General features: G+C 49.1%; 1 protein-coding gene across 4 annotated transcripts in view; it reads right to left on the bottom strand.

Annotated features, from left to right (window-relative positions):
- Window positions 1-2,668: 2,668 nt before the first annotated feature.
- The window catches only part of PIGG (phosphatidylinositol glycan anchor biosynthesis class G), a 28,560-nt gene continuing 4,625 nt past the window's right edge, over window positions 2,669-26,603 (bottom strand). For 2 of the 4 annotated variants that reach the window (XM_006177821.3, XM_032491667.1), the window contains 11 exons: window positions 24,177-24,386; window positions 22,721-22,909; window positions 21,783-21,924; window positions 18,960-19,172; window positions 17,016-17,233; window positions 16,373-16,654; window positions 14,553-15,010; window positions 12,109-12,300; window positions 7,543-7,852; window positions 5,043-5,206; window positions 2,669-3,975 (listed from right to left, as the gene is read on the bottom strand). In XM_006177821.3, coding sequence (XP_006177883.2) covers window positions 3,762-3,975; window positions 5,043-5,206; window positions 7,543-7,852; window positions 12,109-12,300; window positions 14,553-15,010; window positions 16,373-16,654; window positions 17,016-17,233; window positions 18,960-19,172; window positions 21,783-21,924; window positions 22,721-22,909; window positions 24,177-24,386 — 2,592 coding nt within the window. In that variant the 3' untranslated portion in view covers window positions 2,669-3,761. Of the gene's footprint in view, window positions 3,976-5,042; window positions 5,207-7,542; window positions 7,853-12,108; window positions 12,301-14,552; window positions 15,011-16,372; window positions 16,655-17,015; window positions 17,234-18,959; window positions 19,173-21,782; window positions 21,925-22,720; window positions 22,965-24,176; window positions 24,387-26,603 lie in introns of those variants that run through there. The other 2 variants (XM_014553398.2, XM_032491673.1) reach the window with 2 other exon arrangements.

The following is a 26,603-nucleotide window of genomic DNA, read 5'->3' as shown; positions in this document are numbered from 1 at the left end:
TCAGCACTAAAAAGAAATGTTATCAAGCCACAAAGAGACATGTAGGACCCTTAAATACATGTTACTAAGTGAAAAAGACCAACCTGAAAAGGCTACATACTGTATAATTCCAACCAAGGAGACAATAAAAAGATCAGTGGTTTTGGGGAGGGCAGGATAAATCTGTGGTGCACAAGAAATTTTTAGGGCAGTGAAATTATTCTGTGTGATAGTGTAATGGTGGATGTATGTCAATATATGTTTTTCAGACAAATGGCTATATAGGACAAAGAGTGAACCCTAATGTAAACTACAGACTTTAGCTGATAATAATGCATCAATATTGGCTTGTTGATTGTAACAAGTGCACCACACTAATGCATGATGTTAGTAATAGAGGACACTGTGTCTGCAGATGGAGAATGTCATACACTGAGTCTTTCTGTACACCTAGAACTATTCTAAAAGATAAAGTCTGTTAATTAAGAAAAGACAATGGTGAAGATAAAATGGCATACTAAAAACTCTTACATTAACCCAAAGAAGGGAAGAAAGGTGAAACAGAAGAATAACAATGAAAAAAAAAAAAAAGAAACAAATTGGAAAATGGCAGCTCTAAATCCAATTCTATCAATAATTATATTAAATGTAAATGGAATATATATTCCAATTAAAAGGCAGAGATCATCAGACTAGATAAAAAAAGCAGGATGCAAGATGTGAGTTTACAAGAGCCATTTTAAATACAGACACAGTAGGTTGAAATGAAAAGGATGGAAAAAGATATATGCAAATTAATCATAAGAAAGTTGGGACGTGAAGCAAGGTGAAGGCCCATTGGCGAGAATCATGTCTGAGATGCAGGTTACAACTGTAACTGGCCAGGAGACGTGTGCCTCGGCCTCCAGGGGCTGGTCCACTGGGGTCCCCACTCCGGAGCTGGAACCCAAGGAGGGGCTGGGCCTGATCCAATTGCTACCTGAGCTACTCCTGGTGGTGCTGAGCCACGTGCCGCCACACACGCCACAAAGTTTTCCAGGGCTGGTACACTCTGGTAGACTGCCAGGCCCTGTGACTGATCATCCTGGCCAGGACCACGGCACCCTGAGGTGCACTGCCCACAGCCACACCCCCTGTTGACAATCCCAGGCCCTGCCTCCTGGGAAGCTTCTGCAAGTGTGGCCTATAGGACATAACCTCATCTGGAACCTCAAGGGCCAGGAAGTCCTCTGGAAATGGATGATGCTGAGGGGTGGGGACCTGCCCATGACCCTGGACCAGCCCCTGTTCCTGGACTTGCCCCTGACCCCAGACCTGCTCTCTCACACTTAACTCTTCACCCCACCATGTCCTTCACCACAGCAGAGCCTAGTACTGTCTGATCAGATGGCCCACAACAGTTCCCAGCTCTGTGGCCTCAAGCAGGATTTTCAGCCTCTACACCTGTTTTTACCTGTGATTAGTTCTGATAATGGTCCCAGGTGGTAGGAAGGTCATAGCAAAGGGCCTTGCACACAGGCCTTCCCATCTCACTCAGCAACTCCCTCTGGAGCACCTGCCACCTCCCGCCGGCCTTCTGGTCAACCCCCTATTGACCTGGCCCCAGTACTCCTGCAACAACCCAGGGGCCACGCTGGCTAACCTGTTCCACCTCCTCCCCATTCGCACATCTTTCCCCATTCTTTCTTGCCTTGGGGCTTTGACTTGCTGGTCCTTGCTGACCATAGCTTGTCCACACTGCTCAGGATGCCGCTCAAAAACTGCTTCCTCAGAAAAACTGTTTCTGAACATCCTCTCTGAAAGTAGCATTTTTGTCACTCTATACTCTTCCCTGCATGGAACAACAGATCTGAGTGATACAGCCTCCTTCCATTAGAAGGTCAGCACCATGAGAGACAGTCTCTGTTTTGTTCACTGACGTACCCAGGGCCCAGGGCATACAGGCACCCACTAAGCAAATACTTGTTCGGAAACTGGAGTCGGCCTCTAACCCTTAGGACCTCAGCAAGAAGGGTCAGAGGTCATTCTGAATACTGTCTACAGGCTGCCTGAGACTGGGTGCCAAGCACGTGAAGAGCAACAAACAGTGGGGCAAACTGTCATGCCCTGTGGTCACTGGGCTCCTCACCACCAGGTTCCTGCAGCACGTGCTGCATGAGCAGGGCAACCCTGCGGGAGGTGGGAGTGCACACGGTGCTGCCCCCACACCTGAGGTTGTCTCCAGAAAAAGCCCCGTCCCCGAATGCACCTGTACCTGAAAGAATGACAAACTGGTTATTCGAGTTTGGGTCTGTGGCAGACATTATCTTCAAGATGAACAAAGTGAGACTGTCAGTCCCAGGAAAAAAAAGAACACTCAGAACTTACTGTCAATCATAAAATTTGAGTTTTCACATGTAAGTTAAAGTCTTAGAAAACTTGCATTTGCCACTGTGAGCTTCCAATATTCTCAGACTTTTCTGATGAGACTGTTGACGATGTAACAAGTGAATTCTGGTTCTGAACAGTGGACAGTGTCAACACTGGAGGAGCTACATAACTCAGAGAATCGTCACTTTCCAAATGATAACACAGATGTTACAGGACCACACCTGGGAAAAAGATCCACTCAGAGTGCAGACAGATCAATGGATTGAACGCCACAGAGCACAGATCACTGATACGGTTTCAGATTCTACAGTAGGACTAATCTTTTCTTTTGTAAAATAACTTTTATTTTGAAAAGTTTAAATCTCACAAGATGTTGCAAAAATATTACAGCTCCATATACCATGCACCCAGCTTCCCCTAGTGATAGTATTGCCACAGCACTTGTCAAAACTGGCGAAAGAGGCTGGTGCCAGTCTGGTAGCAGGCGTGGACCCGGCAGGTCTCATCTGTTCACAAGCACTTGTTTCTTTCTTTGCCAGCTAACTTGGAAGAAACCATCACCTGTTGAATTTTAGTGCAGTGTCAAAAAAAAAGAACATCCACAATGATCAGAAAAGGACATTAAAGCAACTGCGTATCTGTGACTACTTTAACCACACCCACGCATCACAACGGACTGAATGCAGAATCCAACAGTCTTCAGTTAAGCCAGACATCAGATTTGCAAAAATGTAAAACAATGCCACCCTCCCAGCTACATACTTTTGTTTTGGAAAATATAAGGTTTTTTTCCCTTAAAAATGTTATATTAACACGCAATGGGTTTATATCTTTATTTTCAAATGAATGTATATTTCAAATGAATATGTATTTTATATGTACATAGAATTAGTTTTAATTTTAAATGCCATCAATGCTGACAGAAGTAATCACATAAACCGAAGCTCCTGGGGACCCCAGTGGCTTCCAGGGTATTAAAAGGCTCCCCGAGCTCTGCGAGGTGAACCTTGGCAGAAGGACATCCTCCTGCCAACAGAGCCCCCGGGCTCTCTGAAGTTCACACGCACCATGACAAACCTGGAAATGTCTTCTTCTATTTAAACACATATATTTGGGTCATATCATAACCTACCCTGAGAAAATTAAAAGTTTAGAAGTTTCTGGAGTGATTGTCAGCAGGGGAATATAACTCGTATCCAAACTAAGTGACTTTTTATTAAACCACTTACTATTTAATCTAAATTCAAGTACAGTCATCACAGAAATTGAAACTATTCATCAACATGGTAGAATTTACATCTTTTTTTTAGAATGATCTTGCATTTAAATAAGATTTTTTTATTATGCCAATCCATGAAATAAACAGTAGACTTTAAAATTAAATTATTTTTCCAGTGCCTCAGTAGTGTAGTCTAAGACTTTGTGTTGGTCCGGTCCATGGCTGTGAAGAACACACAGACAGCAGCTGTGACGAGCAGGTGCATTCCCTCATAGAGAAGTTTTGGAGAAAACACACTCCATATAAATAAATGGTAACGCAGAGATGTCACCAAAATGATATATGCGGAAACTGGAAAAGAACAAACCAATGCGTAGCAGAAGCAAGCATGACTCAGTGCTGAACTGCTGTTAACAAAAAGGGAAATATGTATTAGTATACATACGCCACCTCCTTACTGTGTAAGGCATGGACACATATGTAACCACATTTCTATACTGAAAATGGCTGTGGCAGTTCCTGCTCCTGGGAACACGCCCCTCCCCCGCCACTTGAAGTCTGGGTCTGGTCAGTCTGGTGGCCACTGAGGTGCTAAGGAGTCAGAGCTGCACATGGGCAGCTCCAGTTACTCTCCAGGGCCACCACAATCTGTAAAATATTGTCGAAAATGCACCCCCAAATTTTACATAGTTATTTATTTAAGAACTATACACACAGTATAAAATATAAACAAAGAAAAGAAAGCCACACAAGGATGAGATGCACATGCTGCCCAGCGGGCGCCTCGTCTGCCTGGCCTGGTCTGGGGACACTGGCTCCAGGGTGTGTGCTACGCAAACAGGGAGGCAGAGCCTTCCTGAAATGGAAGCAACCCCTCAGAGTGCACAAACATACTGCCTTTGCTTTCAAGCCACCAACAAACCATGACATAAATCTAACCTACTCTTTAAGGCAACTTCCTGAGATGGTGACTATTTCAAGACAGCAAGTTCCAGGCACCCTTCACTCTTATCCACCCCACAGACCCTCGGAGGTCACGCTCCCAGATTCTGGTTAAGCCCAGTTCCAGTTCTGCCACCCTGCCCCCCCACCCCCGCAGTGAGCCCATGGGTGGCATCTCTGTGGTCACAGGACTGCTGCGGCTCTCCTGTGCCCAGAGGACCCGCAGCCCCAAATGGCCTGCCCTACCCCTGGGCTCTCTCACTGCCCTCACCCTCAGCGGGAACATGCTCTGCTTATTTGCATGGGCAGTCTCCACTGGCTGTGGTCACTCCCACCTGCAGCCCCTCCTCCGGGATGGCGCATAACTGGCCCACACACTGTGGACTGTTCATTCTTATTTAAGGAAAAGGAAAGTGATGACAAAGACCTTTGAGCCCTTGGGTTTCAGACATCCTGTCTCTGGAACAGGAGTGGCTCTTCAAACTGTCCACTTGCCACCAGAGTTTGCGTTAAAGACAAAGGAGAGTTTCACCTGTTGGTTTCTGAGCTCAGGAAGTTCACCAAGTGGCTGGCCCACAGCACGGGCCCCGCGTACGTCGCAAATGCTGTCAAGAACACCGCTGGGATCTCCATGTAGGTGTCCAGGCCCACAAAGCCTGCCGAGATGTCCACGGTGGTGATGCTGTTTGAGTTTCCCTGCACATGGAAGAAACACGGCTGACCCAGCTAGTGTCATGACATGGCCACTAGCGACCGTGAGAGCCACAATCATGGTGACGTGGACACACAGGAGCCCCAGCTGCCCATCCACTCTTGGTCTGGGGTTGACCCTGGATGAGCTGCCCCTCCACCGGCCTGCCTTACTCCCAAGTGTGGAGGAGCAAGTGAAATGTCCCTTACCTTTGAGAAACTATATAAATGTGTGTGCAGACAACAACTATGGATAATTTCAAACTTTCCCCAGCTCATCTAACTTAGACAGACACCCTGACCTCCCTCCTCAGGGACACTGTCTGAAGGCTGCACATGGCCCTGGGGGCTGAGGGTGGCGTTACCACACGGCTCATTCGAGGGTGGGCGCTGCTGCTGGGTGGCGGAGGGCAGGCTGGCTGCTTGGTGTCTGGCTTATGTGTCAGACTCAAGATCCTGGCGGTCACTGCCCAGGCCCGGCCAGGAACAGGATAGTTCGTCCTGCACAGGAAGGGTGGGGGTTTGAATCCAAGGGCGGGGTCCACTTCCAGTCTTTGATACTGGTGTCCTGTCCTCAGACATGACATTTACAAATCTGACAGCACAAATGTCTGTCCCGGCCCAGCGAAGGCCCTCCCGACCTGGAACTCTTTATCTGATGGCCCAGGACATGAATCCAGACCCCACCACCTCCTCCTTTGGCTGCATGTCACTTGGTGGTCACTGATGCAGGGGCCCCGATGCACACGGAACAGGTGCTCAGACCCCCAGTCTCCTCCCTCTCTGCCTCTTCGGCGCCCTGTCCACACTGGTTCCTTTGTCTTCTTCCTGCTCCCAGCTGGTGCTCTGGGACCCCCGGGCATGCTCTGCATTTCCCCACGTCTGCGATGCCTGGGACCTTCGAACTTTCTTCTGATAGCTAAGAAAAAGCCGTGTTCTCAGTGGTAAAACACGTGAGGCACACAAAGAATGGCACTTGTGGTCCCGGCGCTCTGGTTGTCAGAGGGGCTGCCTTCCTGTGAGGGGCAGCTTGGACCCCAGGGAGGCGGGCCACCCTCCAGGTTTGCGCGGACCCCAACCCTGACTTCTCGGCAGGGTCCTGATCAAGGCCGGCTGGCGCTGAGAGCTTATGCGCACGGGCTACCTCCTGCTTCTCATGCTGGGTCATCTAACCCTCACAGCCCCTGAGGAGAAGGTGAACTACTTATGAGCTTATGACCCAATTTTACAGACGAGGAAACTGAGGCACGGCAAATGCCTGCAAGAGGCCTCCTATCTCAGAGGTGCTGAGCACCAGGGTCAGGACAACCTGCCTGCAGCTCTGCTGGGAACTGCCACCCTGGATGCTGCAGGAGCGCACGTCTGGAGAGAGGAGCACGTGGGCTGTCAGGGGAGAGCTACAGCTGCAGTGAAAGGGAAGGAAAGTGGGGTCTGAGGCTCAGGGGCAGGTCAGATCCCTCCTGCACTTACGGACTTCTAGAACTTCACCCCCGCCCACTCTTGGGCTTTAGGAAACAGAAGGAAAAGCCACGCACCTGAGGTGAGTGTCAGGAAACCAGGGAGGAGGAGATGAGGAAAAGGCCCTGGGCCAAGCTGGAGACACACTGAACCAGGTAAGCCTCAGGGGTCTCAGTGGAGGAGAAGGGAGGAGCCAGTGACACAAAGGAAAGACAGATCTTCATTGTAGAGATGGGAAGACACAGACGCTCAGGAGGTTTGCAAAGTTCCTTGGCAGAGAGCTCATGTGTCCACCCTCATGAGTGCCCCTTGACCAGGGTGGTGATGCAGGAAGACTTGGATGGAACTGCGTCCCTCTGAGGCCAGGAGCTGGACACTCTGTCCAGCTTCCCAGGCGCCATTCCAAGTACACAGGTGCATACTGAGGTCTACCCTGGAGGTACCTTGAACTTGCCTCTGATGGACCCTCAATACTCAAGAGAAGAAGTGACAACCACAGGGCCCTGGGGGATTAATGACCAAATGGGGAGACCCAACAGTGCCCAGTGCTGACAGGCAGGGGTGGAGGACGAGAGCACAGTTATCATCCACCTCCGATAAATCATGGAAACATGACGTGCATCCCTGACTGCCCGTGTAATCAGACCCAGCACAGCAACTACATGTCGTCACCAAGGACGTCTGCCTTAAATGAGTAAATGTACTTTTTCTTATGAAATATATGCGAGGTTTAAGCATAATATACCACGTCACACTGACAGCTCCTTCACTAGACAGACGTTGTAACTTCCCAGCTTACGGTAAAATTTTCTCAAAGAAAACTAAAGACAAGGGACATAAAGAGTTATTGTTGTTTTCTACCTGCAGTGATCACGAACACCTACCTGAAAATAGAAGAATGCCTGACCAAACCAATAATGCATCACGGTGATCTCAGCTGCGTCGTGCCTCAGGGGCCTCCAGATGAATGTGGTCAGGATGGCCTGGACCAGGAGGCTCAGCACTAGGACGGGGAGGTTGTGTGGTCGGAAGAGCAGCGCTGCCAGAAGCACCAAGCCGCTGTACACCTCCCAGAGGCCCAGGGTCCTGGCTGCAGAGTCCGTGGTGATGACTTGAGATTTAAGCAAGTCTTTGGTGCCCGTGAACAGAATGCCAAGGACAAAGACATAAACAAAACGAGCTTCAGTAATGCCCCTAAAAAAGCAAAACAGTTAGATTCACTAGCACCAACTAGAAAAATTCAAACCCACAATTTCCCTTGAAACCATGTGTCTACTGAACTGACTATACAAGCCTCAGCACCTGCCCTCCAGGGACTCTTTGGCCGTACGGGTGTCTGCCTCTGCACATCAGCTCCCCCAAGACCCCTGCTGGGGGCTGACAGGCCTGCCTTCTCCGAGCGGCTGGCCCTCTCTGTGCGCACTTCTCTGACAGAGCTGGCTTACGGGAAATCTTGCTCATTTGGCCCAAGGATCACCTGGGTACAAGACCGGAGACAAAAACCCTGTCCACCTGCTTCACACAGTTAATTTGAAAAACTGTTGCAGCAGGATAGGGTCCAGCTCTGTGAGGAACTTCCAAGCATGTTCACAACCGAGCAGACTGAAGTTAAGTACTCGCATGTGTATACGGATACACACATACAGAGGTGCAGTCCAAACTGTGGGGTCTGGAGGAAGGCAGGGCCAGGGTGGTCTGGGCTCTGCCCCTTGCTGACTCTGTTGCTGGGGGTGAGTTAATTACAACTTCTGATGCTCAGCTTTGTTACTCATAAAATGAAGAGAAATGGTACCTACACCTCACAAGGCTATCCTGGGAATTAAACAGAGAACAAATGTAAAGTGTCTGGCACAGAGTAAATGTGAAATGTTAGTATGAATTAAGTATGTTAGCACTTCATTTACACCCATCTGTAGAGGATACAATTTACGACCCATACCAAAGAATTTTGTCTTATGAAACACATACATTCCTAAAACATGTTTAAATAAATTTCATAACTCAAACATTCTATACATACTAGAAAAGCTGATCATTTAAAGTAATACAAAAAAAGTAATACTAACTAAATAAAATTTTAAATGAAATAAGCACCCTAATAATGTATCTGTATCAAAAACTGAATTTTCCTGTATCAGATTTTCTTAGGAAATGGTTTATGCATTTTTAAAAAATTCCTTTTTCAATATGGTCAGTTTAATGTAAACAGTGGGACACACTCTCTCATGTGCCTGGCAGTGTGGGAACACCAGAGACTGACATGATGTGCTGAGTGCTAAGGACGGCCCACAGGGGTTACAGAAGGAGGAGCCAGCAAAGGTCCAAGCAATGGGAGAAGTTCCAAAGAGGAAGGAGGCTGGGCTTTCTATGGAGGAAGGGCCAGGGTGGGGTGGATGGAGAGCAGGAGAGCCTGCGTCCCCCTCGCCTTCAGCAGGCCCACCTCCTGGCCCAGCCAGCTGGCTGTGCCTGCACATGGAGAGCTGCCAATCGGGGCCTCCCCTCAAGCCAGGCTCGGGCTTCAGGGTGGAGAAGAAGCTCAAGAGTTAAGCGTAAAGGGCTCTAGAGCACACATGGACAGCAGCAGCTGGGGCTGCCAGGAGAGAAGCAGCTTTCAGGCGATCTAGAACCAGGGAAGATCCAGAACCAGGGAGGATCTAGAAACAGAATGGTTCTAGAATTGGAATGGACTTGGATCCAGGCTCAACCTAGAATGGAAGTATCTCACAAGAGGGTGAGAACAAGCAGTGCAGGTTAGGGAAGCGGGGCACTGCCTACGTTCTGGACACCAATGAGGTACAAGCCGTTGTATCCACGAAAGGTAAGTGAGAGACACTGAAATTAGGTGTGTCTACCTGAGAGAAAAGAGGAATTTACTCATATACCACACTCTGAGATTTAAACAAACACCCCATATTGAACCCCCTCACACTGACATCTAGCCTTGACATCTGTCCAGAGCCTCAGACTCTGAAGTGAACAGCCTTCAAGATGTCTCCCCACCACACTCTCCCTACCTGACCTCCCTGCCTCAGGTGAAGTCCTGCCACTCTGCTGTCACCTCAGCCAGGCTCTCAGTATCACCCTGAATCCCTACACCAGTTGACACGTCCTGTTTCCAGGTGAGGCCCTTGTGCCCCTCGGCCACCCATATGACTTGATCATAGCCCTCAGAACTCACTCTGACCCTTCCACAGATGACACCTGCTTTTCTTTCTCTCTAGAAAAGCAATACCAAACATTCAGAGAAGAGTTAACACCTATCCTTCTGAAACTATTCCAGAAAATTGCACAGGAAGGAATGCTTCCAAACTCATTGTACAAGGCTACTATCACCCTCATACCAAAACTAGACAAAGATATCACACAAAAAATTATAGGCTACACCAGAAATTGACACAACAGTGTAAACTGAGTATACTTCAATACAAAACAATTTTTTTAAATAATAAAATAAAAAACAAAGAAAAAATGTATAGGCCAATATCACTGATGAACATTGATGCAAAACCTACAATAAAATATTAGCAAACCAAATTCAGCGATACATTAAGAGGATCATACACTGTGATGAAGTGGGATTTATCCCAGGAAAGCAAGGATGGTTCAATATCCACAAATCAAAGTGATACGCCACGTTAACAAACTGAAAAATGAAAATCACATGATCATCTCAGTAGACCCAGAAAATGCACTTGACAAAATTCAACATTCATTTATGATAAAAACTCTCCAGAAAGTGGGCACAGAGGAAACATACCTCAACGTAATAAAGGTCACATATGGTAATCCCACAGCTAATATCACACACAATGGTGAAAAGATGAAAGCATTCCCCTAAGATCAGAAACAAAACAAGGATGCCCACTGTCACCACTTTTATTCAACATAGTATTGTAAGTTCGAGTCACAACAAACAGATAAGAAAAAAAAAAAGGGGGGGTGGAAACCAAATTAGAAAGGAAGAAGTAAAACTGTCAGTGTTTGCAGATTCCATAATACTATACGTAGAGAATCTTAAAGACACCGCCATAAAACTACTAGAGCTCATCAATGAATTCAGTAAAGTTACAGGATACAAAATTAATATATACAGAAATTGGCTGCATTTCTATACACTAACAACAAACTAGCATAAAGAGAAATGAAGAAAACAATCCCACTGACAAGTACCTCCAAACGAACAAAATACCTAGGAATAAGTGTAACCAAGGAGGTGAAAGGCCTGTACTAGGAAACGATGCCACAATGGAAGAAACTGGAGACAACACACACAGATGGAAAGACACACCCTCTTCATGAATCGGAAGAATCAATATTGTTAAAATGACCACACTACCCAAGGCAATCTACAGACTTACTGCAATCCCTATCAAATTACCAATGGCATTTTTCAAGGAACTAGAACAAACAATCTCAAAATTTGTAGGGAAACACAAAAGACCCCAATTAGCTAAAACAATCAAAGAAAGAGGAACAAAGCTGGAGGAATCACACTCCCTGACTTTAAACCATAAGACAAAGCTGCAGTAATCAAAACACACACACACACCCCTTCATGGAACAGAATGAAGAGTTCAGATGAACCCACACTTACATGGTCAGTTAAACTACAACAAAGGAACAACAAATAAAATGGGGAGAAACCGCCTATTCAATAAATGGTGTTGGGAAAACTGGACAGCTACATGCAGAAGAATCAAACCACGCACAGAAATAAATTCAAAATGGACTAAAGACTTAAATGTAACCTGAAACCACCACCGTCGGCCACTTACGTGTTTTTTGTTATGCGCAACTGTAAATAGCGCTTCAGAGAACACGCCTGTATCCCCATGTCTGGCCTCTCCTCTAGTTGTTTTTTTGACATAAATTCTATAAAAGCATACCTGAGTCAGAGGGTTGGAGAAACTCAAGGTTCTTAACATATTTGATGAACAGCCCTCCAGAACGGCCTCTGCTTGCACCAACCCACATCACCATTAAAAACAGAGAAGCGGCCACTTAGGCAGAAAGTGCAAAAAGTGGTATTCCTGATTCAGTCAGCACGAGCCGCCCCCTGCCTACAGGACTCACCATAAACCCTGGGAAAGCTGTTTTCCGGCATGCTTCACCCTCAACAGCTAGGAGGCATCCAGTCCTTATTATCCTCATTACTTGCTACTTCTTGATGGAGCAAAACTGAATCCTTTAAATTCTTTATATTTAAAGAATTCCTTATTTAAAACATAAACCTCAGTGACCTTACTCCTAAGTTATTTCTCTGTCTTCTACCAAAAAAAGGCGGCTAACAGAATTGGTTCACTGAGGTGTTGTCAGATAGTAACTGCTGACAAGATCACAATTCACGCAAACTAAACTCTAGTGCTCTCAAGACTGCAACGGCAGTTTTTAGTACATAAAACGCTAGACCAGATCTAAAGACAAATGCTCACATCTGCCAGTACACTTACTTTGAAATGTCTTTGTTGTCTTGTTGCCATGGGAACAGTACATTTCCAATGGCTGCCCGGTAGCAGTAGACGCCCAGCAGGCCAAACGCCATGGCCACTTTTGATGCAGGGGAGCACCTCCTCTGAACCAACACAAAAATCATGATGAGGGAAAGTGCAGCCAGAACAGAGAGCTCAGCTTTATGATCAGAGCTGAAAAGAAATGGAGAATGCCCCAAATTACTAACGACTATGGCTAGTGATGTTACGGATCTACACCAAGTGCCTTCTAAGAACTGTGCTAAAAAGAGCTGATCTTCCTAAAAAGTGAAAAAGGAACCTGTTGGTTATTTAAATTCAAACAAGTTCTTCCAATGGAACAAATAAAGGGCTATTCCCCTGCACTTCCACTGCTTGCTCTCAAGTGTCAGCCATCATCAGCTCTGCACCGGCCAGCGTGGTGACATCTTTAAAACTGTGTCCGCTGTCTCTCCGGTGCCCTCTCTGGGGCAGCCCCACTTTCCCCACAGACAGGTGAAGAGGCTCTGGGCAGCTCACCCTGCTCATGGGAGACACACACACCCTGCTGCCAACCTCTTCCAGTCACTCGTAACGCAGATGGTCTCACATAAGTGTATGCCCCCTCCCAGGCGGGAGACTTTGGGGGGGCAGTGGGGCACACAGCTGTCCAGGGCAGGCCAGTCCCCTCTCTCTACCTAGCCTTGCCCACCACCCCTGCTACCTCGGGGGCGCCTCACTGTGGAGGCATGGTCTTTTCTGTTTTATTCACTGCAGCCCTACTCACAAAGCCCAAACACTCAACAGTCTGCCAAGGGGTACACACTGATAGGAAAAACTGTGTGGGAAGACGCAGAGGAAAGGTGTAGCCAGTGTCAGGACATGAGTCCTGAGGATGGCAGATGAGGATGGGGGCCACACTGGGGCCTGGCACTGCTGGGTCCACTTCTTGTTGCTCTGTAAACTGTACACTTTATGCAAATCCCAGATTGCTAACTGTCACAAATGACAACAGAGAAGGCGACTTTGGGGATTTCACGGAGGCTCTGCTGTGGAGAACACTGCAGCCTCTTCACAAACTGGTGGGAAGGGCTGGGGTCCAGTGTGCTGGAAGGGGATCCAGACCGAGATGCGGACCTGGAGAGGGGGCAAGGCTTGTGGGGGCACCACTGCATGCACCTTAGTGCATCTAGGGATGGAAATCAGCAGATCCTCCTGTGGTGTGTCAGTTTCCCAGGAGAATAAGAAGTGTGGTCCCTGTGCCGCCTCAGCGCTCTCACCCTCACATGCTCTGGCCATGACACCCAGCAAGGCCTCTCACTCTTGGTGATGCCCTAACTCCCCTCTGCCTCCTCACCCTAAGTAGGGATGGGCCATCATCCTCTCTTCAGGGCTGCTGTGAAAAGGAAATGAGCGGGCACACAGCAGGCGCCCAAAAATGCTACCTGTGGTCACTGTGGTTGCCAAGGGTTTGCTAATACAGTTAATACTGGGGAGAAATTCACCACAGGAATTATTTAGCCAGAGGAAAAATAATTTTACAGCCTTTGAGGTACAATTCCAGGTATCTTCCAAAAAGGCTGTGCCAGCGTGTGGTCCTAGGACCCTCCAGTGCTCACCGAGACTTTATCCCTTCCTTTGGTTTCTGTACCTCATTAGTTATGAAATTGCGTGCTGTTATTTAGTTGAAGTTCCCTAATTTCTAGCAGAACTGAGCATTTTCCTTCTCTTTCCTTTGGCACTTCCTTCTCTAGGAATGTGTGTTATTCTCCTGAGCCCCCTTCCTGTTGGTAATTTCTACAGAAGTTCTTCACAGCAACCAGACAGTGACCTTCGTTTGTCTCTCTCGGAAACACTTTTTCATTTTGCTGTTCTCCCCTTACTTGGGCTTTCTAAGCCTTCGCTGACTGTTAAAATGCGTGAGTTAGCCAAAGTCTCGGTCTTTTCTGCCCTAGTTTCCTCTCATTGCTTTACTCCTCTCTATCTGCTGTGCTTTCTACTGGGCTTTCCAGCCGTTCGAGAGGCTTTGCAGGGCTGAAGGCTCACCCACTGGCTCCAACCAACATAGCTGCCCTTTCCGGGGCTGGGGAGAGAAAAGGGGGGTGGACACACGTGCCTTGCCAGCCTGTCACCCCAGACTTGCACCATTTGGGACAAGGCAGTGGGGACAAACTACACCCTTGCTGCAATTACCATTTCAAACTTTCAGGTTTTCAAACATGAACAGTTACAGTGATTTTAGCACTAAAAAAAACCAAACATGTTAGGGCAGCCTCAAATAAATTCACCTTTCAACATGAATTCATGGTCATTTTTCTATTTCTTCAGGTCCCAAATACCATGCCTATCCTGAATATAAAAACTAGGCCTACAATTTGAAAAAGGAGACACTGTATATGGCCAGTCGGCTATGGAAGGTCTGGCCCGAGGCCATGCTCTGCTCTCACCTGGTGAGCCAGTGCCCCAGGTCAGGCCGGTGGGCCCACTGCACACCCGTCTGGTTCAGAGACCGCAGCAGCCGGCAGCAGGTAAGTACCAGCCACGGGCTTGCCAGCACCATCCACCTCTCACAGCCTCTGGGCACCTCCACAGAAGAGGGGCCCTTGGACACCGCGTCGAGCTCTAGCACGTTGCAGTCAGCTCTCTTGGCCTGCAGGGCTGGCGTGGCCCCTTCAGGTTCCTCTTCTGCGTGTAAGCAGTGCTGAGGCCCACAGTCGTCCCCCAGAAAGCAGCTCCTGTAGACTTCGTGACACAGGGCTAGACACAGGGTGTTAATAAGGAAGTACCAGGTCTGGTGCTCCTCTTCGACGAAGCTGCTCGCACCCAGACTCAAGACGTGGCCCACAGTCCCTAACAAGATAAGAAGGTCTAACTCCGACCACCGTGAGATGGGATGAGCTGGAGTCTGCAAAAAGGAAAACGTGCTGTGTAAGGGGAAGGTCTGAGAAGTGCACCTGTCCTGTTGCAGGTACCACAAGCTTTTGCTCACAGAACACAGCCTGTTGTGACAGGACCCAACACAGGACCCACACAGGACCCAACCCACCCTGCTCGGTGGAACAGCCCATCTGCCTGGGGTGCTGCAGGGAGGTCATGGGGACAGTAGGGCAGGCCTCACCCTGGACTGCAAGTCCTAAGCTGAGTGACAGCGAGACTGAAGATGTCTGGACCCACATCGTCTCGACAGGGCCTGGGTCAGATGGCTCACCCACCAGCTCCGGGACCCATCCTTCCAGGCCCTCGTCCTCACCTTCTCAGAGTCAGTTCCTGCTACTTGAACTCAGAGAACCCCAAGGACATATTCCACCAAACCAGACATCTAATTTCTCCATGAATTTTCCCGAAATCCAGGGAGTTCCCACTACAACAGTCAATTTTATTGAAATGACAAGGTTGGCATCACAGGGCTATTCCTTAAATATACTAACTTAAGGCATTTAAAGGTGAAGATGAGGACTTGACGATGTCATTGGTAACTACTCAACATTCATTCTACTAATTGCGTGCAGCTAGTACACAATGGAGAGGTGCTGTGAACCTCGTCAGGCCCCGAGAGCCCCACGTGTGAGCAGGGAGAGAGGTGTCGTGAACGACAACACACCAGCTGCTCAGCCATGGGCATGTGGGCCGGGGGTATCTGCGGCCCCTGTGACCAGTCCCTGCACTGGGTCCCCTGGGCCCTGGGCGCTGTGGCCTGAAAGGACTGCCCATCTCCTCCTTGCCGCCCTGCCACCACAACCAGCTGATGCAGGAAGGTGTCAGAGGCTGAAGGCTGTAAGGATTCTAAAGCAAAGTGCCAGTCTTGGAAAGCAAACTGCATTTATGAAGCAGAATGAGGATAGGGTCCGAGACTCCTTTTGACCTCCCTGGAGTGTTAAGGGGTTGACGCCTTCCTCCCGGTAACGTCCTTCCCTTGGCTGCGCTCAAATGCAGCCTCTGATTCAAGCACTTCCCCATCAGTCAGCGGCCCAGCAGCTATGTGCGGTCCCTGGGTACAGTCAGGGGACTTGTCTCTTCAACTCGGATGGAAGCATGAGACCCGACAACACAGGTCTGAGAGACTGAAGTCAGGGTGCTCAGGGGCCCGGGAGACCTGCTGCTGTGAGCACATCCTGTTGGCTTCTAGGAAGGGCGTGCCCCTCTCCTCGGCTCCCACCAGCACTGTGCCTGGTCCACACCAGGGGTTCAACCAACGTCTGATCAGCTGAAATAACCTGAAAAGGCCTACCCAAAAAGACACTGCTGTGTCTGCGGGGCCCAGCCCTACCTGACTCAGAAGCTTCCCACGGGCGAGCGTCTTGGCGAGAGCAGATGTGACTGCACAGAGCAGCGTGGAGATCAGCACCATCACTCCACCGGCTGCCGGCCACGAGAGGCTGCACAGGTAGCACCGACTGCCAGCAGAGGTGCACACGATGACATGCAGGGCCGAGAGAACCAGGAGTACCAGGTAAAAGAGCAGCGAAAACACAGGCGACAAGAGAGGGACGTCCAGCTCAGCCTTGCTGCTCAGCGCTTGTGGGACGCTGAGCAGGAGCAGGGTGAGAACCTGGAACAGGAACACAACAGCAGTGTCAACGGCTGCTGGGTGTGGAGAAGCCTGCGTAGAAGCAGCCCATCTCTTGACCCTGTGTCATCGTTCAAATGGCAGAAACTGAAAAGAAAGCAGAAACCCAACACATAGTATTTGTCATGAACTGCCAGGAAGGGGCACCGAGTGGTGTGGAGCAGGGCCCTGGGACACCTGACGACACTGGGGTGTCAGGACGCCCCACGAAAGTCTAACAAGCAGAGACACTCACTTCTCCCTTTTCAGAAACACTGATGCTGCATATCCTTCAAACTACAGAATCCTGGCTGTTCTACAATTGGCCTGCCAGCCGAGCCCCCACTCCACACGAGGACCGTACCTCCAGAACGACGACAGTCCCCACCACCATGGAGTAGACATCGTACTGGGCCATCTGTCTGCTCAGGGACAGGCTCAGGGTCCTCAGGGCATCCAAGTACTGCCTGCGCAGCTTGCTTCCCAGGTTGAAAAGGACTTCTGAGGAGCTCTCCTCCAAGTACAGCCTGATCCAGTTCCCATGCAGCCTCTCTGATACTTTAAACTGCTCGAATCCAGGGTCTGACAAGAAGAGAAGGCGACTTACACAGATCACAGACACGCCACCCACGTTCATTTCACAGCATTCAGTTACTTGCGGCTTGTGGTAAAGCCTGACACCTGACTGCCCCTTGGGGAGGGGTGGTCAGCGACACCGTCAGTAAAACCGCAACATCTAGCGATGCTGGCCTAGGCTCTGACGCCAGCTCCTTCCACGGCCTCGGCACACGGCCACGCACAACACCCCGCAACTTGGCCCTGTCTTCCTCTGCCTCCTGCTTACCCCTCTCCCCTTCTCTCTCCACTTGCTTCCTCAAGGTGCAATGTTAAAATAACCCAGAAAGGCACTGCACTAAGAGGCCCTTGGTTTTACAAAATCTTTCCAACCCTCAGGCACTGAGCACGGACTGGGTAGGAGTGGCCTGAAGCCTCCTCCACTGCATCCACTTTTCCGAGGGGGGCAGGCCACCCCCACCCCCACCAGCTCCCTTTTTCCACTGTGTCCCTTCCTCACAGTCTCTCCTGGGAAGCCCCTCCTACCCCAACGCTGAGCTAAGTCTTCACTTCAGGGCTGGCCACAGCTTGTGGACAGAGCCCAGCCCCGGCAGCCGCTGGCTCCCTCTTCGGGACAGCAGTGAACCAACCCCTCCTCACACAGCCGCTGAGATCCTCAACTGTCGGATGGGTCAGTTCTCAGTTCCTCATTTCACTTTACCTTGAGCAGCATTCAACACATCCTCACACCCTCCTTCTTGACATTCTTTCTTTACTTGGCTTCCTCAACAAGCCTGCCCCCCACCCGCGAAACACACACACACACACACACACACACACACACACACACACACAGCCTTGCAAACATGTCCTTCCTACAGCCTTCTCTCCCTCGATCATGGCCACTGCATCCTTTCACTGCTCAGCTGAGAACCCCAAGTTGTTCCTTACACCTCTGGTTTGCATGCACCTGATACCCAGCGCATCAGCAAATCCTGTTTGCGCTGCCTTCAAAATGAATTGAGAATTCAACCATCTGTCCCAGATTCCACCACCTGGGCCCGCCCTCCCTCATCTGTCTCTGAAGGCACACGGGCACCTGAAAGAGTCTCTGCAGATGCAAGGGCAACACTTCAGGCTCTGCGCGAAACCCTGTAGCAGCTCCCACTGAACTTAGAATGGAAGTAAGAAACCTTCCACCCTCAGGCCTCAGGTCCTTCTGCCTGCCCCCAGTTCACTCTGCTCCAGACACTGCGGCCCCCGGTCACTCCATGAATGTGCCGGCAGGTCCCCAACACTAGACCTTGCGCCTGCCACGATGCCCCTGCCAGGCTCCCAAGCCAGACTACCCCTACGGCCCTCACCGCCTGCACCCCTCTTCCAGCTTCAGCCTTTTCCTAAGGCACCGTCACTGTCCAACACTTACTGCCCCCTCTCTTTCTGTCCTCCCTCCGGACGACTGGCTCTGTGAGGGCAGAGCTCTCGTGCTGTGTTTCCACAGTCTCGAGTGCTTTCCACAGTCCCTGGCCAAACAGGACACTGAAAAAACTCAACATTTGCTGAATGAGTAAATGTATGAAACAATCAGCTTTAGACAAGTACATCTGCAGGCACCACTAGTGGCGACAGTCAGGGCTCTGATCAAACAGAACACACAGCCTGACTGCTGAAGCCCCACCACGGACACACCAGGACAACGCCAGGCACGCGGAAACACAGTGCAACAGGTGTCAGCAACTGTTAACTGGCTCACCTTTCTTATAAGATGGTACATTCTCTTGCAACAACTTGCTAAGCTGTACTGTATTTAAATGTAAAAATCTCAGTTGTTCTCTCATTGGTTTTCCTTCTACAACTGGGAACAGGAGACTGCCCACGCTGTTCTCTGGAATCGGCAGACCAAGCCCTATGGACAGGGTTGCAGCTAAGTCAGTCTGCTGGACACGCTTTGGGTGTCTGATGTCACCTAGAAGAAAGGAGACAGTTTAAGTGACAGGCTCGAGGGTGTGTATGATGGTAGTCACTCCTGAATCTGACCTTCTACAGCAGTGTAAATCAAATCACCCATCTCTACAAACTGTTCCGTGTAGATTCAGACAGAAATCACCTCGTTGTCTTCTATGTCAATAAATTTACACAACACTCACTGTACGCGGAGCCTGGTGCCTTCCCCAGAGTAGCACACGTACAAGGGAGGGATACTAGCACGAGGAACTCTGTAACGTGTGAGTTTTGGAGTGTGGGGTAGACACTGAGGTAGAGGGAGCCCAGTGGATGCAGAGGCACATTCACTTTGGAGAGGTCAAGTCAACCCCGCTGTCCCTCTGGATTCAGAGCATGCACACAGCCCCCCAGAGAAGCTGATGGGTGAGACCAAGGACAAATGTGAGAACAGGCTGAGGGGCTGTGGATGACGGGGTCAGGCCACGTGAGGAAAAGCTTGTCACCTGGAGGACCTGTGGGAGGCCCGGATACGGTGAGTAATGGGGAATGCAGCTCAGGACAAAGCAATGAGGTAGGCAGGGAGCCTCACGTAGGAGTTTTACTGTATGTGAGGTTCAGCTACTGAAAGGTGGTATGTATGGGAGATGGGGCTGGTCCAGCGTGTGGAAGGAGCAAAGGAGGACACCAGGCTTCTACCCTAAAGAACGGGGAGTGGGGGGCAGAGCAGAGGTGCAGTTGTCCCATGCACTCCAGGCGTGGGAGGGCCACACAGGTGCGTCAGCAGGCAGCTGGGCAGACAGTCTAGACAGAGGAAAGAGGAGACAGCTGGAGGGACAGATGTGACAGCTGTGCCCCTCTCATGGAAGTAGATGAGGTCCACTGGAGTGAGGAGTGAACGCAGAATGAAAGAGGCCGCCCAGAAAAAGAGGCGAGGGCACTAAGCCCACAGAGACGACACGGCCAAGGGAGAGGTCAGAGGGAAACCGGACAAATGGGAGGCCCCAGGGTGGGGGGTCAGCCTGCCCACTGGAACTGAGGGGTCATGAGGGAGGGAGCCAGCGTCCAGCGTGGGAACACTCGTGAGGCCCAGATCAAGGGTGGGGAGCCAGACGGCCAGCCAAGTGCAAAGGGCTGGTGAATCTGAGCCAGAGAGCCACTGGCAGGCCCTCGAGCTGGTCCTGTGACTTGCTGACACTGCTATTCAGTATATACGTTCAAATAATGGACACTATTTAAAAGTTTAATTTTTTATGTTTCTCTCAGTTTGCACACGCAGTTCTGAAGTCTCTAAGCTGCCAGCACTTCTTATTAACAGTTCCAGACACCTAGGCCGTGACATTCACACCAGAAAATTCCTGAAAAGAATATTTGTATTTGAAGAATCAGGGCAAGAAATGTAAAGTCCAAACCTTGACCGACCCTCACGCTGTTAGTTTTCATCCTCACACCGCTCAGGGTTTTCAAACTTAAACCGCTTCCAAAAAGGTTGTTTTTAAAACTAAAATCAGCTCATACAACTTAATAAGAAAAAAACCAAACAACCCCATCCAAAAATGGGCAGAAGACCTAAACAAGCATTTCTCCAATGAAGACAGACAAATGGCCAACAGGCACATGAAAAAATGCTCAACATCGCTAATTATCAGAGAAATGCAAATCAAAACTACAATGAGCTGTCACCTCACACCAGTCAGAACGGCCATCATTTAAAAGTCCACAAACGATAAATGCTGGAGAGGGTGTGGAGAAAAGGAAACCCTCCGACACTGTTGGTGGGAATGCAGTTTGGTGCAGCCACTGTGGAAAACAGTATGGAGATTCCTCAAAAGACTAAAAATACACTTATCACGTGATCCAGCAATTCCACTCCTGGGCATACATCTGGAGGAAACTCTAATTCGAAAACACACATGCCCTATTTACAATAGCCAAGACATGGAAACAACCTAAATGTCCATCGACAGATGACTGAATAAAGAAGATTTGGTATATTTATACAGTGGAATAGTACTCTGCCATAAAAAATAATGCCATTTGCAGCAGCATGGATGGACCCAGAGATTGTTATTCTAAGTGAATTAAGCCAGAAAGAGAAAGAAAAGTACCATATGATATCACTTGTATGTGGAATCTAAAAAAAAGACAAACGAACTTACTTGCAAACCAGAAGCTGACTCTCAGACACAGAGAACAAACTTACAGTTGCCGAGGGGGAGAGGGTGGGAGGGGATAAAATGAGAGTTAGAGATTTGCAGATACTAACTGATATATATAGAATAGATGAACAGCAAGTTTACACTGTAGAGCACAGGAAACTATATTCAATATCTTGTAGTAACTTATGGTGAAAAAGAGCATGAAAATGAATATATGTATGTTCATGTATAACTGAAGCATGGCGCCATATACCAGAAATTGACACAACACTGTAAACTGATTGCACTTCAAAAAAAAAAATATATATATATACACACAAAATAAATAAAGAATCCTAAAAAAAATTAATTGAAAAAAATAAAACTAAAATCAAGTGGTAAAACAAAACAAAACAAATTTATTTAAATTAAAAAAAATCAGACTATAGAAAACGGAGAAAATACAATTTTAGAGTTAAACATCCCCAGAGTCTCACCATGTTTCCTTCCAAATGCAGAGCTGATTAGGACCAGAGGGGTGTTCACTTCCTCCGGGGAAGAGGCCCCATGACCCCCTGTTTCAGCCATGCCGTGGTCTGCACAAAGAACCAGCAGATTGGGTACCAAAGTCTCTCTCTCCTGTGAGGTAAAGGAAAAGTATTTCCAGTGTACCCAGACCGAGGAAGACATACCATCTTGTTAAGAAAACAACTTCAGATTTTAGTTTTATTTTATAAATTGTAGCTCTTTCTAAGTGAGTTGGTTTTCCTTTTTTTTAACCTAGGAGCTCATTGCCAGATCAAGGGTCAAAGTCAAGTGAATCATAAACAAAACAGATGGAATCATGTGGAGGTCAGAGCACAGAAGGGCTGTGTGTTCAGCCTCTCAGGGCAGAGGATCTGGGTTTGGTTTCTGTCTCTGTGACTCCAAGCTGTAGGAGCCGGGGCCCCCGCCCCCTTGTCTGTCAAACAGAGCCACCCCTGGGGCACAGCAGCGGCCGCGGCTGCCCCTGGATTTGCCTGCAGGCTCTGGCTTCCATCGCTGCTTCTCAGCCTGGAACACACCTGCACAGGTGGCGCCTTGGCCCTACCACCCCCTTCAATCTCTGCTCACAACTCACACATCCTCAAGGACCACTGCTCTGAACACACCATTTTAAATTATGGCTTTTCTCTCAGATTCTGTGCCCAGAGAGGGACGGTGGCAGAGGAGGCACTCAGGAAACATCTGTGATGAACAGGGAGAGGTAAGAGCTGCTATTCCACAGGGCTGCGGGGAGATGGTGTCAGCACAGGGCACGTGCTCGTAGGTGAGGGCTGCCTGAGTGCCGGTGGGGGTGAGGTTCACGCAAGGTCACCCGACTTCATGTTAGGAGCTTTACTTCCTCTAGGAAATACTGGCGCCCTGACACCCGAGCCCACTCAGCGCACCTCACCTCGGACAGCAGCGAGGTGTGGACCTTCATCAGGACGCCGTCCATCTCGCTGAGCTTGTGCCCGATCAGCGGGCTGCTGGGCCCAGAAATGTGGCCGATGTGGTCCAGCCCGAGGTAGTGGAGGATTAACATGTCCCAGTCCCGCCTTTTTAATACTTTATCCAAATGCCTTGTAACATTATCATCCACCTTGATAGGGGAAAACGTACACATGAAGAGCTCCCTGAAGTCCCCTGAGTTCACCCTTCAAGGGAAAGGGATGTGGTTGTTATAAAAATGAGGGGTTTATGTTAGGTAACCGGACTCATGGGAGTTTGAAAAGACATAAAAAAGAAACCCCCAAGTAAAAACTGTCTTTAAAAATGTTTGCATTAGATTAAGCTTTCACTAATACTGTTTTTAATGTCTCTAAGCTGTAGATAGGACAAATTACAATTCAAATGAACATGGGCTGTTCTGACAAAACAGTTCCGTGAGGTCACTACCGGAGCTTAAGCGGAAGTAACCAGTGACCAAGTTCAACAGGTGCCAAGTTGCTGAGGCTACTAAGGGCAGTGAGCTAAGACAGGGCAGCACCCAGAGTGCAGGAGAGGAGCAGCAGCAGCTGAGGGCATCTCGTGTGCCTACAAGGCTGTTCCGAAGAAGGGACGCAGCCCTCGGTGACTCGCAGTCACAGCCCCCGACAGAGCTTCATCCCCGTCGGCCTAACTCTTCAGCCGGCCCCTCCCTCCCCATGAAAAACCTACTACAGAGAGAAGAACTTCAGAGTGTACACACAGGATGGGCAGTAACTGCTGTCTTCACACTGCTCGGCCTGGTGTGGCAGGACTGCAGATGTTCCCCCAGGCCCAGCAAGCAGGCAAGGGTGGTGCGAGGCATCCACCCAACGCCAGCCCAGGTGTGTGGGTGCCTCTGCCCTGTGGGCCTCCCTCCGCCCCTGGGCCAACTTTCTCACTGCAGGTCGAATCACGCTTCTTTTTTCCTTGTTGGAGGCTGCATGCCCAGCACAGGGCTGCCACCTCTCAGGACCAGCTCCACCCAACTCACTTCTGCCCTCTTGCCACCGCACAGTGAGGAGGATCCCAGACAGACCATGGGGTCCTCGGGCTCTGCCTCGTACAGATGCTGCCACCCCATTCTGTCCACTGGCAAAGGCCCCACTCAACTGTCAAAGCTCAGATTGAGCAGTTCCTCCCAGGAGGCCTCCCCAACCTCGGCACTTGTGAGCAGCAGGTGAGCAGCTGGCCTCGGCTCCGGCTCAGAGCACTACGCTCGCACCTGCGTCAGGATTTACGTTCCTTGCTTGTAGCTGGTTACGGGAAGGAACGGTTGTTCCAATTCCTCCATACTGTTCCCAACATACTAATAGAAGCCACATACAGAACAATGTTGCCTCTCACTAAGTAAGAGGGCACCAGGCTCCGTCTCATAGGACATACTTTTCTTAAAAACTGACCTCTGTATAATCTGATACAAAAAATGAGGTTGTTCCATCATATTCCACAAAATGCTTTGGAAATAATTTCACCCATGTTTCATCTCCATAAAAGACGATTCTTTTCCCAGCTGCTCTTGCCCGTGAGATCACGCTGTCTTCCAGCAGTGTGGGAGAATTGAGGTTCCTGACGACATCGATGAAGCCAGGGAGGCTCCCTGTCATCAAGGCCTGCAGGAGACATTCAGGAATCAGACCCCGTAATCAAGTGCAGAGTGGGAACAGGTGCCAAAGATGGTTTCACGAATGAGGCGAGCACAGGGCTGGAGCAACCCCAGGACCCAAAGCTGGGTCAGTGTTAGGACAAAGAGGGAGAAGCTACAGATACTGGGCAAAACCAGAAAACTCAACAGTGGAGAAGTGACCATACTTTAGCTGACAAGAGGATACAGAGGAGGCCGCGGGGCAGCCAGACGATGTGGCGGCCACAAAAGCAGCTCTGGATGGTAGGAGCTGGAGCAGACGGCTGAGCGTGTGCACTAAAAACACAGACCCACTGTCAGGTCTGCTCCATGTGACAAGCAAACTCCATGCACTAACCCTGAAGGCCGGTGATTCCAGTGTCCACCCCAAGAGAGAACAGCTTCTCACACACTCAGGGAGGAAAGCAGTCTCCAAACGTGAACTCTCAGAAATTCTCACAGTAAAATGGCCCAGGGGCGCTGGTGGGACCCCGCCCCCGAACTTGGCACCGTTAATTTCTTGGAGAAGAGGGTTGGTGTGACATGTCCTCACGCCTTTCTGTCACAGAATTAAGTCAAAACTTCCCTCATTTTACCACAGTCTAAATATGTCTCTGTGATCTGCAGTTAGCAGACAACCCATGACACTAGCATTCAGGGGCCTGTGTGATGAAAATAAACAGGAGTGTGGATAATGCCAACAGGCGTAATAATTTTGCCAAGACTTCTTTAATAGCAAATTAATACAAATATAAATTAATCCTGGACTTCAGGAATGAGGAGCTCAGCAAATCCTCTCCCCTAAGAACAACGACAAAACTGGATAAAACTGCCAAAAACAACCATTTCAGGACTTTGAAAACTCAGCAAGGATATACACAAATTGAAACGTTCTTATTCAAGACAAACTTGAGAATTTCGGTAAGAGCTATGCGTACCTGTGATGTTTTAACTCGGGTTGCTCCTCTCCCTGACACCCAGCAATGCGGCAGCCATGACAGCCAGGAGGAGCCTCCCCGATCTTGCCCTCCAGGGAAAAGTCCCCTGCCAGGGATGAGGTGAACACAGGGAAGGCCACCGTCACAGTGCCTGGAGGCTTCTACGCTGGTTGTAGTAAGAGACCAGCAAAAAACTGAAAAAGGGATCTGGGGAACAGGACAGCTATGATGGACTTCCATGAGCTCCCATGTATTCCTGGAACCCGGAAGGCCGCGTGCACACACAGGGCTGCACGCACATTCAGGAGAGAACAGAGGGCCTGGTCACCTGTTACTTCCAGCTGAACAGAAGGCCCTGCTCAAAAGTGAGAGGCAGGGCTGACCATAAACTGACTCAGCAGGAGTGTGTGGCACACAGAACCCTGCAAAGGGCGGAAGCCACGCCGCATAATGTGTTAAAGCACAGCCGCTGACCAAGCACTGCTTACCACGGAGCCTTGCTGACCCGGGCGACCTCGGCTTAAAAACAACCAAGAATTGAAAAACCAAACAAGCAGAGACATCAGTTATTGAACACTTGGACCTTGGCAGAGACAGACTCTCTCAAACTAGTCTGAGCAAGTCAATGAAGCAACAGCAACAGCTATCTCCGCTGGGGCGGAGGTCAGAATCCAGACTCGAGGCGGGCTGCATGGATGGACATCTGTTAATCTCATCAAACTGTATGGACTGTATAAAAATTCTATCTCAATGAAGTTTTTTTTTGTTCTTTTTTTTTTTAAATGGAAGGACTGGGGATTGAACCCAAGACCTTGTGCATGCTAAAAAGGCACTCTGCCACTGAATTATTACCCTCCCTCCTCTGAAGTAATTTTTAAAAAAATGTGAGCCTTTCACCCCAAAATTCAACTCCCTAAAGGTAACCAGTTACTTCGAGTGAGTATCCTTTCATACTTTTTTCTGCATGTGTATAATCATAAATATACAAAGTATACACTTTTTTTTACCAAAAGGGTAACAAACGATATAAATAATTCTGCAACTTGCTTTTTTCACTTAATAACATATCATGAACCCCTTTCCACAGAAAACATAACAGGTACTTCATCTTTTGTTTTCAGTAGCTACAAAGCACTCGTGGTTGGATGTATAATGTATTTATCCAAGACCGTTTTAATGTCTGTTGCTTTTAAAAAGCCTCCAACTGAAGGGCCATTTGAGCTGAGGTGTGGAAGGGGAAGTGTTGTCGAGGTGGGGTGAGGTGGGGT

This window comes from Camelus ferus, chromosome 2 (assembly GCF_009834535.1).
Source record: "Camelus ferus isolate YT-003-E chromosome 2, BCGSAC_Cfer_1.0, whole genome shotgun sequence".
Taxonomy (NCBI): domain Eukaryota; kingdom Metazoa; phylum Chordata; class Mammalia; order Artiodactyla; family Camelidae; genus Camelus; species Camelus ferus.
Note: the sequence above shows the minus strand (reverse complement) of the source record. Positions and strands in the feature narration are given on the sequence as shown.